Genomic DNA, 18,777 nt, shown 5'->3' with positions numbered 1-18,777 from the left:
AGAAAGAAAGAAAGAAAGAAAGAAAGAAAGAAAGAAAGAAAGAAAGAAAAAAGGTTACAAAGTAGAACACTGAAGACACTCCATACTTCAGGTGTGTGTCCGTGTACATGCTGTAAGAAGAGACATTAAAGCAGTAACAAGAAAGGAAGGAAATCTTTCTTGTTAAAGGAGTGGAATATCTCAAGAGAAAATCAGCAGAGTCTGCCAAGACGGGGGAAGCTGACAATAGCCCTGCTTGTCAAGTAGGCTGCATAGCTCAGGTCATGGTACTCTTGTACTGAGGAGAGGGATTTCTGTTGCAGTTTTCCTTCACTACTTCTTCCCTTACTTGTAACACACAGCACAGTGCCTTACATGGAGAAAAATCTGTGAAATACTTATATGAAAGAAGTGAACATATCTTGAACTGGATAAATATTTATATAAATCATATAGTGAAAACAAATGACTTCATATTTTTAGGGTGGAAGATGATATATAAACATAGAGCACTGCATTAAATAAAAGCACAATAGAGAACAGACTAGCTTTGTGTCAAAGTATCATGTCCTCACGGAAGAAAATAAGCAATAGAAAATGGATGCACTGTTTACTCAAGCTGATTATGCTACTCAGAATCATACTGTACTTGTGACTTAAGAAAGGAATACTTGGAAATTACTAAGAAGTATTCAAACAGTTTAATGAAGATCAAAGTTTAAGAAACATAAAAAGCAGTAGAAGGAAACAGTATAAATTACTATGATAGCTAATCTTGGTTGTCAACTTGACCACATCTGGAATCAGCTAAAACCCAAGCATCTTGGTACACCTGTGAGAAATTATTCTTCACTGCATCATTTAAGGTGGGAAGACCCATCCTAAATGGGAGCCACATCTTCTCAAGGTAGTTTACATAAAAGGGCACAGAAGAAGGGGACTTTACTTTTTGCCTGCTTGCCCACTCTCTCACTGGTAAGTTCATCTCTCTCCTGCTGCCGAGACATTCCTTCACTGGCCTTAGAACCTACTTCTTCCAGACTCCAAAACAGACTTGAAGATAAGCTGAGACACCTATCCTCTTTGACTAAACAGCTACCAGATTCTTAGACTTTCTGTCAGGAGACAGTCATTGTTGGACTAGCCAGACCACAACCTGTAAAAGCCATATAAATCCCCTTTTGGTTTATATAGATTCATTCTGTCGGCTCTGTTCCTCTAGAGAACCCCTATACTATTTTCGTAGTATTTTTATGTGAAATCACTATATATTACCATGCTATTAACCTTGATAGCAATATATTCACCAGTCGCTTTAGTTCATTATACCATGAAACTGATTGCTGTTTTAAATCATCTACACTGTTGGCTTATGTCATTGGTAGAGACCTTGAATGTAGTTTATTTTACTTAATGCTTTGGAAATACATTCATTTTCCTAAAACTAGGTATTCAAAACTGTGTTACCAAAGCCTGGAAAAGCATGAAAAATTTATTTTAGTTATTATATACCTCGTAGCACCCTTATAGACAATTTTCTTTTCTATATAACTTTCCACATTTTGACTCTGTTTTGGTTTAATTTTATGTCTTTCTTGCTCTTTTTCTTCCTTCTCACTTATATTTAATTAAGTATCTTTAATACTTCAGAAAGTTGATTCAAATCTTTCCTGAAATAGCATACAGGTCCAAAATAAATAGCTGTTTAGTTCATTAAGATGTTGGACTGGGAAGATGGCTCAGCATGTATGAGTGCTTGCCACCAAGCCTGATGGTCTCTGCTCAATCCCCAGGAACCCATACAGTGGAGGAAGGAGAGGATCAATTCCCACAAGCCATCTGACTTCCATAAGAAGGTCCACATGTCCCATCCCCTGCACTAAAGAAACAAGAAGATAAAGTGAAAAATGTAGTTACTAGGAAGCTTCATAAAATTGGCTATTTCAGACACTTCTTTTTGCAGTTTTCTCCTTTATTATAAGATAAGGCTATCATGCTTTAATTTTACAATCTTAAATAATAATAAAATGAAAAGTCTTCATTATAATGATTTGGAGAGGATGGCCGACTCTGACAGGGTTTCTCAGACAATGATTACTGGCCATGATAAGGCCAGACAGGACTAAGGACTAAGAATAGACAAATAAAGACCTCAGAGGGTCTGTCTTTTAAGGATTTATAAATGATGCTTGTGTATTGGCAAGAGGGGAGGAAGGACACACCACTATTACAGTGGACAACTCAAGAAATTTGGACAGCTGGACATAAAATGCCTGGGGGGAAGGCAAGTACTTTGCCAGGAATGCAGAGGTGCAATAATCTTGAAAGAGGTTGTAAATTTTGCCATGTGAACAAAGAACAATCAGAGAACATGGGCCTAGTTTTTGTTGTTTTCTTCATTTTTTTTTATCTTGATAAAGTTAAACTGTATTCATTGTAAGAAAATCTGAAGATTCAGAGAAAAATAAAATCACTTGCAAACTCACTACCAGAGATTAAAAACTAAAGCACCTCCGCAGTCTACACCCTTTTGGTATCCACTGGGGCTTTGTTTGATTTGCATTTTTTTCTGTAAGATTGTACATGGTAGAAACGTATAAGCTAGTGCTTCTCCATTGCATCTCACAACCTAGTTACTGTTGGTTTTTGCCTAGAAAACAATCCTGTCTTATGCAGCAAGTTTAGGGTACCTATTGTTTAGCTTGAAGCCCCCTTAGAGACAAACACTGTAAACCAGCATGTGAGAGACCACACAACCTTACATAATCAAAAGGACATTTTATCCAGTGAATAACTGTGTTCTTCATGCATACCTGTTCACATCAACCCTGAATGGTTTTTCCCTTCGAAAGGTGAAGGTGCACTTGCCAACACCAACTCAAGTGGAATGGGGCTGGGATGTGGACCTGATCTCCAATGTTCTTTTCTTCAGAACATTGCTACTTAGATCACATAGCACCTTGTCTCCATGAAGGAGGCACAGGAGTACTCACTCACCCAGCAACAGCTCACAGAGGTGGTCACCTGGCACTGTGTCTGTTATTCAAGCCAGGGGGCTGGCTTGAAGAACCACATACCTACTAAGCTGCTTGCCCAAACTATGAATCCCAATCATTTCTTGGAGTTATTAAATGTCTTTAACACTCAATCCTTTTATTGATTCCTTACTAGTCTATTGTTATAACTATCCTATAAGTGATTTTTCCCAGCAGCAGTATAGAACATTAATCTTTTCCATTTTCTCTTATAAACAGTAATAGATATTTTACACATAAAACTTTGTTCACATCCTCACGTCATTCCTAACAGTGGGTTTCTAGAAGCAGATTTCCAAAGACATTTTTAAATTTCAGCACAGGCTACTAACATGATTCTAGAAAGCTGGCACCAGACATCATTTATACGTGGTATGAACAGCTGCTCTTGGGACAGACTCTATTAGAGTAATAGACTGTTTACTAACAGAAGCAGAAAGAAAGAAACTTCTTGTTCCATTTACACTTTAGTATAGAAAAAACAGACACTAAATACAAAAATTAACTATTGGAAAGGTAAAATCATTTTTGTGATAACTTCCAAGACTCTAGTTGGGCTGAACGAAGCAGGGCTGAAAACAAGTATTATGGAGTCTCACCTAATGGAGCATCTGTAGCTCCAAAAAGAAAACAAATTTGCTGATGGTAGAGAGCAAATGTGCTATATGAATACGCACATATGAACCCAGAGAGAAGGGGACAGAATGCAGAGGGCCCGCACACGTCAAAGCAAATGGAGTCCTAGCACAGAGAGGGAGGAGATGAAGAAACCCACTCCCAGCCAATGTGTAACTGTTGACAGTGTATTCCCAACATGAAACGAGACTGCATTCAGACCAACAATAGCTCCTTTAGCTGTTCAGGATATTTGATTCTCAGATACAAAGGAAAGGTATTTTTCCAATAATGTATTCTACAAAGAATCAAACTGCCATGCTACATAATGTCACAAAATGTCATCAGATTTTTTTGGAAGTTCACTCTACACTGTGAATGCTTTTTCCGATTTTTAAGTGTTGCTAATTAAATAATAAAAATGAAAGATCTTGTTCATAATTATAAAAGTTACTTCTCTCAACTTCTACCTAAGACTCTGAGTTAAGCTAATTTGACTACTTAGTTGCTGTCTGTATCAGATAATTAGCCTCAGAACTGTCAAACCCCAATCATAGATCAAGAATGAATTTTTAAATGATAGGTAATGAGGTTAAATAGAATGAAGGTCTCAAAATCCACTTTTTTCCATTACGTAACTAAAGTTATAAGTTAGAGAGATGGTTATGAGTACTGTGGCTTCGATTCTAGGGCTTAAAAAATACATAATTATCCTTTCCACTTCCTCATTTATTGTCAAGTTCCTTTTGTAAGACTCTTTCACGCCCATGTAGCAAATCTGTACAATTTGTGAAAGAGTCAGAGATTTATAATCAGTGTGCTACTTGGAAGTTCCTACCTGAGCAAAGAGGGGTAGAAGTGTGACATGCACGAAATCCAGTGGAATGGTTGATTAAACAATGGTGTTAAGGAACTTGATGCCGACTCATCCATACCATGCTGAAAAGTCCTAGGCAAACAAAATTAATTATTTCAGAATATGCAGGAAACATTAACTGTGGAGAACACTGAAATAACTGGAAATTTACTCATATTTTACAAACTAATTTTTTAAATAGGAAGTGGTGTCATTTTACTGAGCACAATGCATCCACCAAAAACAACAGCAACACACACAACACACGCACATGCACATACACATACACATGGACATACACACAGCAAACCAAGAATCAAGAATTAGGATCTTAATGGGCCGTTCTAGAACAGTTCTTACACAGGGGAAGGTATAGTTATGACATTATGATTTAATTTCAGAAATTATAAAATCTGTCAAGGATAAATGCCCACATAAAGTACAATGAATATAATCTATGTCTCTCACAACTAATATTCTTTCACAGGGTTTTAATCAACCTACACTTAATAAGTGCTAATATTTGTAATATTAGCTTCACTAATGTAAAAACATGTAACATCAAATACATTTTTAGTCATCAAAGTGAGTTTTATATATTAGACAATAAAGAAAAACTTAACAATAACTATATACATTTTTAATGGCCCAGAAAGAGTTTGTAAGAGGAACTTAATGTATTATCATGAAATGTATTATCATGATTTAAAATATACAATACCTTGTCCAGAATAATTTGTCTATCACTACCTTTTGGAAATGACTAATATTTTTCTAAGTTGGCTTAAATTCAACTATAGATCTTGATCTAATAAGGAAGGATTTGTTTCACAAGTGCTTAGTAGCTAGCTTGGCTAGTAAAAATTTTATAACTGGACAATATATTTATCCACATCAATTCAAGACTAAAGATTTAGAAATGGAATTGTTTGAAGTGGTGCTTTACATATAATAAAAAATACTGTCTTTTTAAAAATTAAACTATTTTATATCACTTTACCCCTTCCCTTTCACAATGCATTCATGATGAATGCAGCTCCAACAGTACATCACAGAAGAGATGGCAGAAAGGCTCTGGGCCAGAGGACTGGAGAGTATGATGTCTATCCTAGAAATGAATGCCTACACAAATAAGACCTGAGAAAGGACAATATCAGTAGACATGCAAGCACAGAAGGTAGAACCTGGTCAAAACAGAAAACAATTTTGTTGTGAAAAACCCATCCCTATCTTCTCACTCGACATCTTGTATTTTGTTTTGTCATATTTTCTAAACTTTATCTCCCCTCATTGTTTTGTAGAAATGTATTATCTTCAATTAAGTCTACTTAGAAGAGTTTTTTAGACATTTAATATATCACCATCCCCTTAAAGCCCCCCCCTTTTTTTTCAGCTTCACTAAATTTCAGATCAGAGAAAAATTTCCCAAGTAGTTGTCCAAGTCAGGCTATACTCAGTCAACATAATCCACTACAAAGACAGGCCTAGGCTAGCTCAGTACCAGGGTGTGCTTTTCTAAGAGATCCCTCTTTGTACCAGCAATGTAGAATCCCTAAAGAATTTATAGCATGAAGTGATATTAGCAGTTAGCTGCTTCAAATCTATAAAACAGAATTCAATAGCAGTAAGGGATACAGATCAGAGGAGATTAAGGATAATGACTATGGGGGCTGGAGAGTTGGCTCAGAGATTAAGAACACTGGCTGTTCTTCCAAAGGTCCTGAGTTTAATTCCCAGCAACCACATGACAGCTCACAACCATCTATAGTGAGATCTGGTGCCCTCTTCTGGTGTGCAGGCAGAATGTTATATAAATAATAAACAACTACATCTTTTTTTTTTTAAAAAAAAGATAATTACTATGACACTGTATCAGATCCGCAAGAGGAGCCTAAACTAGGAGACAAATATGATAAATCATAAGTTATTAGATGAACAAAGTCATTCTTTAATGAAAGTTTAAGATGATATGAGATAGGAGAGAAAGTTGAGAGTAAAGGAATAGCCAAGAGAAACTCACAGGAATTTAGCTTTAAATAGTCTCAGAGGTCCATGGACATTTGAAAAACATGTAAAGAGAGGCATAGAGTAGGAATTTGAATTTACTGGTCCAGTGTATACAAAAGAGGTCTGATTTGAATATCCCCATGTGGAAGTCATCACATGTTGAGTGGATGAATTCACCCACTGAAAGAGTGTGAGATGAAAAGATAGTCAAGGACAGATCTTTAGATCTGCATTTAGTGTGACAAGAGAAAAAGAAGCACTAAAACAAAACTGCAGAGAAAAGGAATCAGAGCAAAGGCAAAGAGCCAGGAAAAAATTATGTTAGGGAGGCTGGGCAAGAAGGTAGCCGACGATGTCAACAGCTGCAGAGAAGGCAAAAGGAAGACTCTACTGGAGTTAGTCATTGCATGCATATGAATGCCACTGTCCTTATTTAGCTGGATGCGGGAGAAATCAAACTGCAGTCACTGCGTGAGTGGTAGGACACACAATAATTGGATCTGAATGCAAACACATTGGTAGAAAGAACACTTAATATTGGAGAAAGTCAGGAGCATTAGGCATTAAATAGAAATTATACCTCAAAAGACCAAGGCCATGGAATGGTAGATAAAATTAATCAAGAGCTTAGTTGAAAAGATGTGCTATAGCTAAGTAAAAGAGAGACAATGATAAAATGTATATAAAGAGATGTAGTGGTAAACTGGGATGAAAATACTTATCAAGAATGAATGTGGTAAACCTCCAACCTACAGTTTTTCATGTCTGCAGAATGTGCTGGGACCAGAACCTAGCATAACCGTTATCAGGGACCTCATCCAGCAACTGACGGGAGTAGATGCAAAGTCCACAGAGAGTCCTATAGAGGAGGCAGAGGAACAACTGGAGGAGCCAGACAGTCAAGGATACCAGAAGAATATGGCCCAGCCTTGATGTGAGAATTTGTGCCTGGTTTTATTATAGCTTGTTATGCCATATTTGGTTAATGTCTCTGTAAAGCCTGCTGTTTTCTGAGAGGAAGTGAAGTGCAGGTGGGGGAGGGGATGAGGAAGAAACTGTGGGGAGGGAGGGGAGGAAAAACTGCAGCTAGGATGTAATATAAGAGAGAAGAATAAAGAAAAAAATTAAAAGAGTGGATATGGATTGGGGATAGAGCCTAGTGGTAGAGTAATTACATAAGGACCTTGAGTTGAAGTTCCCAGGACCAGAGTAAAATGTGAGAGGATAAGACAAATGCCTAATAATCTGTTTTTCTCACAGAAGTGGAGAGCAAGGCAACCTGTTAAGAAAACACAGAATGAAGTCAAAGAGTTGACCAAAGTTGAGACAAATGGAAGATTTACCCAGCAGTGCAAATAATGTACTGTTGGCAGGTACAAAGAGACTTAAGTGATGATCGACTTGTGGGCCAGAGTGTGATTAGAGGCCAGCTGAAGTTGAGGGGAGAAAGCAAGGGCAAGTTGCTAGGAAGAAGGTGCCGGTTAAGGAGATGGGAGATACAATAAAAGCTCGCAAAGAAACAGTGTCAAAGGAAGCAATGGACTAGGAGAGAGGTCTTAGCACTAGACCATGTCACAGCTGATGCACACCTGTCCTGTCTGCCTTAGAGCTCTTTGCACAAGCCCCTATGTGTCCAGAATGAGAGCACGCCTCCCGCAGAATGCCTTCACCATCGCAGTCAGCCGGCTCCTTGGTGTCGTCTTAACAATATATTTTCCTTAGGAGGTATTTCCTGACCCTGCCACCTCAAACATATCTCTTGTCGCTATCTCTTCACTATCTTTTTTCTGTTTCTTCGAGGATTTCACTTTACCTTCAATCAGTCTACATTTGCTTTTGTCTTTTTCTTTTATTTTATGTCTTCTCTGTGCCCCTAAGAGAAGGTAGCTGAAGGTAATTCAGAAGGAGTACTGTCACAAATTGGAGAAATGGACCCTACAGAGTTTGGATCTTGCATAGGCATTATTATTAGATTTTTTAATGTTTTGGCAACTTACGTAGCCTCCATTTCCAATTTATACAATAGGGACATTACAGTGTGTGCGAGGATTCAGAAAAAGCATGGTACCTTTATGTAAAAACAAACAAACAAACAAACAAACAAACCTGCAAAGTGTTCTAAAGAACCAGGGCACACAAACATCTCAAAACTAGTATGAGATTGCTAATAGTCTATACAGTTACCTACTTGCAATTTTATCCCCAAGAGCAGAAAAAAAAAAATACTATAGGAGCTGATAATAAGGGAATGGTTAACTGTTGCCAAATTTTCTTAGATTAAAAACCAAAGAAAACACAGTATTTAGGTGAGTGTTTCTGTTGGGATCGTAACTTTTTTTTTTTTTTGAATCCACAGATTCCTGGGCATGGCAGTCTTAAGGCTTCTTGACTACACAGGATGCCATGGCAGATGTTTATGGTCTCAGAGGGGGTGTGATCTGTGTGAGCATTTAATTCCACAGCAAGAGCCCAAATTAGTTTCATTATTCTGGAGAGTATAAGCGGCTGAAAATTGGCCTGCAAGCTCAATGGGGGGATGAGATTATGAATTCACTATTAGATAACCTCTAATGACATTTCAGAATACAGCTAAGAGATCGTACTCTGAATAATTCATATCAGAGTATAAATACAACCCTAAAACCTAGAGAGTTATAGTTTTCTCCAAAACATCTTTCTTTATTCTTCCCTCATAAATTACATCCCAAACACAGTTCCCCTCCCTTCTCACTTCCAGCCCTCCCATTTTTTTCCACCATCCACTCCTCTTCTGTTTCTCTTCAGAAGCGGGCAGGTCTCAAGTAAAATGTTAACTAAACATGGAATACAAGTTGCAATAAGACTAGGTACATCTCCTTGTATTAAGTTTGGACAAGGCAACCCAGTAGGAGGAAAAGGGTCTCAAAAGCAGTCAAATGAGTCAAAGACAGCCCCTGCTCCCACCGTTAGGAGTACCACAAGAACCAAGCTACACAACCATTGCATAGATGCAAAGGGCCTTGGTCATTCCCATGCAGGCTCTCTGATTGTTGGTACAGTCTCTGTGAGCCCCCATGAGCCCAGGTTAGCTGGGTCTGTGGGTTTTCTTTGGTGATCTTGACCCCTCCAGTTTCTATAATCCTTCCTTCTCTTCTTCCACATTATTCCCTTAAGCATCTTAAAAATTGTTAGGTGCTTTCCGATGAGGCACAATACACATCTTTGCATTGCCCCTAAGAATGTTGCTTAGGGGGATAAACATTCCTTCTTCTTCCAGCGTGAGGGAGCCATGTGCCATCCCCTTCCTTCACGCTACCCTGCTTTTGCACTGGCCAGGCCATCGCACTAGGCACTCTAGCCTACATTCATTTTGCGTTGCTTCTCTAATTCTAATGCATGCTACTTTCTTATGTTTACTTATTTTTTTTTCTTCTCCACCAAACAGACTTCTTGGGCTTATGTAATCTAAGGCACCTCAAAAGTGAGAACAACCAAAAGCTAAAAAGACTTAGCTAGATTTATGCTTGGCTCGTGCCACTTGGAACTTGAGGGTGGGCCCACCAGAAAGGTTCTCAAAATAGGATGCAAACAGAGTGTACCTCCATGATGGCATGAAGGTATCTCAACAGACAGGGTTCTATAAAGGTGAAGGTGTCAGGTCAAGCTTCTTCCACCTTCTGTGCACAGCCAGATGCTTGAGCCACTGGACTTTTCAGTTAAAAAAAAATCCAAGAGAAAACAATCATCTTGGAACTAGAGTAGGGTGGAAACTGACCTAGAAGTTAAGTTGAAACTTTGAGATGACATAGGATACTAAAGACATGTGAGCCTTTTTGATAGCCCTGGGCAATCACACAGAAATAGTCCAATCAGACACTTAAAGACTTAAAAATAATTCAAATCACTGCTTTTATTAGTCATTTCTAAGCTTGAGTCCAGCCACGGCTACCTAGTGAAAGCTTGACTCAAGAAAAAAAGAAAAGAACCAGTTTGGTGGCACACACCTTTCATCACAGGATGCAGGAGGCAGTCAGGCAGATCTCTGAGTTTTATGGATAGCCTGGTCTACAGAATGAGAATGAATTCTAGGACAGTCAGGGCTATCTAAAGAAGACTGGTCTTGGAAAAAAACCAACCAACCAAGCAAGCAATAAAAATATTTTTCCTCTGGGAAATGTTTAATGTTTATATGTTTAAATGCCAACATGTAAGTGTGTAAGACACTTAGAGTAAAAGGTATTTTCCTCTATTGCTCTTGACACTGGCTTACATTTATCAAATGAAAAACAGTACTCCAATATTAAAAAGAGATGACTTTAAGTTGGAAAATGACTAATGAAATGCACAGTCCATAACAGGAACAGTGTGAAAAAGGAGGATGAGCAGAAAGCTCTTGGGTTCTTTTAAATGATATTTCCCAAGCAATATTCAGGTATACAAATTAGATCTACCTAGGAAACAAAATTGCTAGGATAAGAAACTTCTCTGATCATTTTGTGTTTTCAAGTACTTATTTTTTTTCAAATTTTAAATATTTTACTTTTTTTTTATTAATTACACTTTATTCATTTTGTATCCCCCCCATAAGCCCCTCCCTGCTCCCCTCCCGATCCCACCCTCCCTTCCGTTTCTGCATGCATGCCCCTCCCCAAGTCCACTGATAGGGGAGGTTCTCCTCTCCTTTCTGATCTTAGTCTATCAGTTCTCGTCAAAAGTGGACATCAAAGCAGATGCTGAGCCTGTTGGCCAACTGTCGGGCAGAGTGAATGGAATTTTATGTAAGAAGTGGGAAATAGTAAGAGCTGGAGAGGACAGGAACTCCACAAGGAGAGCAACAGAACAAGAAAATTTGAACACAGGGAACTTCCCAGAGACTCATACTCCAACCAAGGACTATTCATGGAGATAACCTAAAACCCCTGCACAGATGTAGCTCATGGCAGGTCAGTGTCCAAGTGGGTTATCTAGTAATGGGAAGAGGGACTGCCTCTGACATAATCTGATTGGCCTGCTCTTTGATCACCTCCCCCTGAGCAGGGAGCAGCCCTACCAGGCCACAGAAGAGGACAATATTTTACTTTTTGTTCAATACTTTTTTCCTCTAAGACAAGTTTTTGCTATGTAGCACAGGCTAACAAAAGACCTGCAATATTCTTACCTTAGCCTGAGGCCTATGCCATTATGCCAGGCTAACCCAGATTCATTTTTGCAGCTTCCTTAGGGTATATAATTCAAATATCACAACACTTACATGTCTAATGTATGCAATTAAAAGCCTCTATTACATTCAAGAATAATTTAACCTTCAAATCCACTAGCTGCATGCACACTTGCCTCTCTTAGCACTGATGATCCTTGATAGATTCTGTGTACAGATTTGCCTATGCTTGTTGTTTCGAATGAATGCAGTGGCTGTCTTTTTTACTCAACATAATGCTTTTCTGGTTCCTTCTTGTTATGAGATTTATATTGTAGAATGGTATTTCTCTCTATGTTTATGCTGAATCTTGTTTGTCTGTTCACGGTGTGAGGATTGTTTCTACTAAGCCCATTCTCATATATAATTTATATTGATTTTTTTATTTATGGTGTAGATATGTGCTTTCATTGTTCGGTCAAAAAATTATATGCTTAACATTTCACCTAAGCATATGTGGTATCCAACATTTTAAAGAATTGCCATTTTTTTTTTCAAACTGTGTCATTCATTCTTGAGATATAAAAAGTTTTCATTGAAAAGAAGTCCTTCCCTGGAGACTGTGAAATAGTTAAATATATATATATATATATATATATATATATATATATATATATATATATACACACACACACACAGACTAAGATCATAACCTCAAAGGATCCAACATGAGCACAGTTTTAAAGGAGAACTATGGTACAACATTGGTAGCATTCTGGAATTCAGTGACTCAAAAGCCATATGAGTCATTGCAAATTAACTCCAACATGAGACTACTATTCTTTAGCTTAGTGTTAAACATCCTTCCCTGTTTCCTATGATGCTAATCTTTGACTGGCATATTCACATTTATACTGAAATACCACTCTTCTATGTTAATAAATGTTGGGACTACCAACTCACCTCCACTTCTACAATTATGAGTTTTGGTATGACATATCAAAATATGTTGGATACATAGTACTTAATTTTAACATTTATCAGTATTTCCTAAAGTTACTTGGGGCCAGATTAATAGCTCTCCGTTGTGCCCCTTGTACATAATCATGAGGTTTAGGAAGGCAACAGTATTTTGTTTTAACAGAATCAAGTTGCACTTGTCTAAATTTTTAGAATAAGCATTTTTGGTGTGGCAGAGTAGGGGTCTAAGAGTTGATTCCAAACACACACATATTGATGGGTCACGCCTTTAACCCATTAAAGAAATAATTTTTAACTTGTTATACAAACTAAAACAAACAGTCTACATGCAAACTCCAATCCAGAAAGCCATATGTCATGCATGTGTTTATATGGGACAGGATGCTGACAAAAGCTGCCTCCAGGAAGGAGTACGCAACAAGCACATTGGGAGATTGGGTGCAGGTGTTTTATGCCTCACTGGGGCGTTTTCCCTGGAGGCCAAAGCTAAACTACTTTTTTTTTTTTCCCCCTGACATTTATCAGAAATTCATGAAGACAAGCTTAGAAAAGAACACACATTTTTAACATTTTTTGTTAGGTTTCATTCTTCCTGAAAGGATTTTTAAAATCACGTATTCTTGCCCTGAGATTTAGTGGTCCTACACTCGGCTCAACAGGAACACACTTAGAGCTTATCTGTGAGAACCACTTGAAAGAAAGGCAGTCCCCTTCTTCCAAGGCATGTCATGCCAAGTGACAATCACAGGTACAGCTCATAAAAATTCAATAGTTTCAACATCTTATTGTTACTCTCCCTTCCCCATGGCCTCAGAGCGCATGCTAAATGTTTGTGATGAGCTGGAGATGAGGCCTTTTGGAATATTAAGACTATAAGCACTTCATATCTCAGCTGTGAAAGTAGCTCCAATGCCAACAGGGTTTCATAAAACACATACCTCCCTACTTGGTGAAGAACACAATGCCTTATAAGTTTCCTTTGTCACAAAAGACAAAACACATTTCAAAGATTTGATTTATATTGCAGTAAGACAACAAAAATGGAATCAACATGAATGGATTAAAGTTATGAATATTTTTGCATTGAGAACTATAAAAACATGAAAATGTAGTTTAGACTTTTGCTCATTCATGAAAGCAACATAGGCCTATGCTTCATATTAAGGAACACTATAGGCAGCGTTAAGAAACAAAATGTTCCATAATACTGGTTGAAATTAGCAATTTAAATATGCTGAGTGAGGTCACAAATGCACAAATCATGGAGATTTGAGTACTTGCATAGTTGTTAAAAAAATGTATCAAAGGCCATAGGTTAAAAATAATGAATGCAGGCTTCATTATTATTATTAAAATTTGCAATCTGAGATCACAATTTATTTGTTTTACAAATGCATTTTGGGGTTAAAATTTTTCAGGTCTCCTGTGACAAACCATGAAATTCAATATTGCTAACCATGACCAATCCATGAAATTTGTCAGCTTTGTTCTTGGTTTTCACAGGGCCTTTTTCTGAGATGAACTGACCCATTGAACTGAGAGCATAGCAATTTTTTTTCAACCTTGGTAAATCAGTTTATTTCACTAGGATTTATTAGGGGCTTCAAATTTAAGCTTTTTATATTATAAACCATTTATATGTAATCTCAACCTTATGGTGGTTTTACTCACTGTTCCTTCTCTTCTCTGAAAGAGTTCTCTGCTTCTAAAACAAGTTTTTAGTTTGTTTTCAAGAAGGAAGGATCTGTTAGTCATGGGCATGCTTCAAATCAGAGTGGGAAACTGGAAACAAAGTTGTTAATTACTTTTCAGCATTGACCATATATGTCCGAGGATATATTCAGAATAAAAATGTATATATCACTATAATCAGAAAGCAAAGAGAATTCTGCCTAATTTAACATAAGTAGGAAAATATTATGTGAACTTTTTACTATCTAATAAAGTAAGAGTACATAATTATTTATTCTTTGACTATAAAGAATAGATTTGGAGGAAATTTTTTAATTATCATTTTTAAATGATATGAAAAACCTTAACATTAAATTAAAAAGTGATTTTGCTTGTGGTATGCACTCTAGAAGTTTTTTCATAAAGTCTATTATAAGGTTTATGGGAGAATCAAGCTAAACTGAAATTGAAAGTAGCCTGAATTTTTATATTTTGCTAACTTATTTATTTTTCAGTTAGTATTTCTAATTTATTATTATTATTATTATTATTATTATTATTATTATTACAATTTATTCCTTTGTATTCTGGCTGTACATCTCCTTCTAGTCTGACCCTCTCACCCTCTTCTGCCCCAGGGCCCTCCACAGTCCACTGATATGGGAGGACCTCCTCACCTACTATCTGACCCTAGCCTACTAGGTCTCATCAGGACTGTCTAATGAGATCCTCTTTCTCTGTGGCCTAGTAAAGCCACCCCTCCAGTGGGAGGTGATCAAAGTGCAGGCAATGGAGTTCATGCCAGAGACAGACCCTGCTCCCCTTACTAGGACACACACATGGAGACTGAGCTGTGCATGAACTGCATCTGAGCAGGGTGTCTAGGTCCTCTCCTTGCATGGTCCTTGGTTGATTCATCACTCTCTCTGCAAAACCTGCTGGGCTCAGATTATTTGGCCCTTTTGGTCTCCTTGTGGAGTCCTTGTCCCCTCTGGGTCTTTCTATCTCCCCCTTCTTCCACATTACCTATCTGTTTCTACTTGCCATAACTAGTTAGGCCTTTGAAACCTAATATTAAAATCTCTGTGCCAGATTTGTTGAAAGCGTTAAGGCCAGCCCATTGTGGTGGCACATGTCTTTAGTCCTGGCACTCAGGGAGGCAGAGGCAGGCAGATCCTGGTTTTACAAAGCAAGTCCAGGACAGCCAGAGCTACACATAGAGAAACCATATATTGAACAACCCCCCAAATGAAAGAAAGAAAACATGAGGCTTTTAGATCTCTTTCAGATTTGAGCACATGTACATTTAAAACAATTATTAAAGCTAGAACCAATTATCTTACATAAAAAGTGAAATCTACTGGTGCTCAAGAGACAGTTCAGTGCTTAAAAGAGAATACTGCTCTTGAACAGGACTTAGGTTCAATTCCCATCCCTGACACTGGAGAGCTTACAACCTCCAGTTCCAGTGATCTCACAACTTCTGAACTCAGAAGTACCAGCACCCATCTGTGCACACACTCCCATATATCCATCATTAAGAATGAGTCTTTAAAACGTTAAAAACTATTACACACATAAGCACACACACAAATACACACATACAAACACAAATACACACATATCCAATAGACCACATTCAAAGTCTGGCATGTGCAAACTCATGATCCCTGTACTTGGGAGGCTGAGATAGGAGGATTTCATCAGTAAAAGCTCACCTTAGTGTATAGTAACAATGTTTCAAACCCAGAAAATCAAAGTAAAGTTTAAAATGTATTACAGGCTTATTAACTAAATGAGACCTACTGACACAAAGCACATCAGAGGGACTAAATAGCTTTGAGAATTGGTTCATGTTCAACTTATAAAACATCCAAAATTATGATATTAAAAATATACTTCAGAGTACTTCTACATGGTATTAAATACAGAGTTCAATATCAGGCATGACAACAACTTGGTTAAGCAAAATATATTTGATACTTACTTATATAATTCTGTCAACGGTGATGTCAAAATAGCTAATGTTGTAAAGAGATTGTTGCAGTGAGTATGAATTTTAAAAATTTTGTTGTTGTTATACTTATGAGGATTCTGAATCTCTTGTGCAGAGCTACAAACTGACCATAATATGTTCTCAGTGCATATTAAGATTGCCGTGACATCAAGTCTATTGGAAAGAGAGAGAGAAAATCATGTGAAACGAATGTTCTGGTTTTTTGTATATACTCTAGTGTGTCTCTTATAAAAGTATGTAAGAACAGAAAGATATGGTTAGATAACAGAGGTATTTACATGTATATATAAATGTAAATATAAACATATATAAATATATCAATGCTTTGGTTTTGTTTATTTTCATTTAATATTTTTCATTCTTTGAGAACTTCATACATGACTGCTGCATGTAAATAGTTCCTGTCAGTCCATTTTACTCCAACTTTTCCTGGGCTCCCTCCCAATTTCACAATATTTTCTTTAATTATTATTGTGACACATATATTCTATATAAAAAGCATTTGCTTTGCACTATCAGAATTCTCTTCCAGAAGCTCAGGAGGCTGGCCTTGAAATCAATGTGAGCAAAATTAGAGCTGGTTAAGAAGAAAAATGTGCTATCACACCACACACACACACACACACACACACACACACACACACTGTAGTTAATATTTGATAGAGAACCTGTCTCCATGTCATCCACATGTAAACTGTCAGAAAGAAGTCATAAGGTCAGGTAACATACTCTCCTTGAAGGAGGAGAGAAAGAAGGCATGCAACTGAAGCACAAACTGAGAAATTCAGAAATTTGGGAATATGTTCAGAAATTCCTAAAATTATAGTTATTTGTGAAAGAAGAATGCATTATTTATCTTACTCATAAACATTTTATTTCCATTGCTCACGTTGTTTTTGTTTAAAAATTTAAATACATTTTCACCATAATCAACACACACTAATTGTACATATTTTTGAAGGCCAACATTCCAAACTCATGAATACAGTATGTGAAAGGTATATATGTATATATGCGTATATAAAAATATATGGGGATGTATGTGTATTTACAGATATATATGTATATATATATGTGTGTATATATGTATATGTGTATATATAGGTATATGTCTGTATACATATGTACATTTATACATGCGAACATATGTACATATTTGCACATATATACATATGTGTGTATATACACACATATACTTATATACATTCACATATGTATTAGTAACATATAATACATGCATAATTCATATAGATATATAGTTTTGGTCATATGTTATATGGAGACTACTAGAACTTAGTGATCACTGACAATTATCAATAATCACCATTAGGAAGGTTCAATTTTAGTTTTTTTTAACTGTAATTGTTAACAGTTTCTATTCCAAGAAACATAGACACACATACGTACACACACATTTTTAGATTTCTACAATAATTATGGCTTATTATTAACCTCTCAAATATAAATACTTATATATTTCACATAGAAAAATTAAAAGCAATAATTCTAAATTTTCGTGATCATCCAAAACATAAGAAATCAATGTCTCTATAGTGCCATTAATTAATTAAATATATTACTAACTCATGATATAACTGTAAATTCAGTTTCACAAAATGTCTGTTAATGATGGGCCACATTATAGCCAAAAGTGATTTACGCTTCATGAGAGAGGGAGTGAAGGTATCCTTTACTCTGAAAAAGAATTGTACATCTATTCTTCAGAGTTCAATTTCTTTAAAAACAGCTTGATCGGTAATTGAAAACAGCCTGTGCAGAATAGCATATTTATGAAACACTGTCGCATGACCTAAATGCCCTTCAAATCACAGTGTGCTTTACAAGAACATGATTAGGACATGCTTTCTCCGGCCAGAAATAAAGACAAAAAGGAAGTCTCTGATGTCTGTGGGTTTCTTCAGAACTATATCTGAAACTATTATTTCATATCTAAATCCAGGTTTTAATCACGGTAGGCAAGTATCTATTTTAAAAAGCCTCCTCCATGTAGCTCACTGTTGTCACTAAGCTCATTTGCAAAATACTCACTGACAAAATACTAGAATTGCATTTTAATTCAGTCTTTAATTTAAATTAGTGTCTTTTGCTTCCCATTTTCTACAAGTTCCCATTTTCTTCAGCTGGCTTTCAGTAATATATAGAGGGGTAAAAGGAAAAATGAAGGGAAAGCCTGGACAATCAATGGGGTTCTCTGTGTAGGCCTGGCTGTATTGGAACAGGCTTTATAGACCAGGTTGGCCTTGAACTCAGAGATTTGCCTGCCTTTGTCTCTCAAGTGCTGATATTAAAGATGTGCACTACCACGGTAGGCTAGAATATGTTTAAAACAAAGTAGATTCCTTAATGAAGATAGCTACTCCACTTGAAAACTGTAGAAACTAAGTAAATAAAAGGCTAAAGTCCCTTAGTTGCCTAGGACCAAGAAGTCGGATTCAATGCTCTGTCACAGCATAGTCGTTGTTTTCTCTTCTACAGGGCC

At 36.9% G+C, this 18,777-nt stretch overlaps 1 protein-coding gene across 3 annotated transcripts in view; it reads right to left on the bottom strand.

Annotated features, from left to right (window-relative positions):
* Positions 1 to 18,777, bottom strand: part of Kiaa0825 (KIAA0825 ortholog) — a 406,282-nt gene that overhangs the window by 254,282 nt on the left and 133,223 nt on the right. For all 3 annotated transcript variants that reach the window (XM_055604019.1, XM_055604021.1, XM_055604022.1), the window contains 2 exons: positions 16,248 to 16,430; positions 4,468 to 4,578 (listed from right to left, as the gene is read on the bottom strand). In XM_055604019.1, the coding sequence (XP_055459994.1) occupies positions 4,468 to 4,578; positions 16,248 to 16,430 (294 nt within the window). The remainder of the gene's footprint in view (positions 1 to 4,467; positions 4,579 to 16,247; positions 16,431 to 18,777) is intronic.

This window comes from Psammomys obesus, unplaced genomic scaffold (genome assembly GCF_907164565.1).
Source record: "Psammomys obesus unplaced genomic scaffold, mPsaObe1.curated_primary_1811, whole genome shotgun sequence".
NCBI classification, from domain to species: Eukaryota; Metazoa; Chordata; class Mammalia; order Rodentia; family Muridae; genus Psammomys; species Psammomys obesus.
Note: the sequence above shows the minus strand (reverse complement) of the source record. Positions and strands in the feature narration are given on the sequence as shown.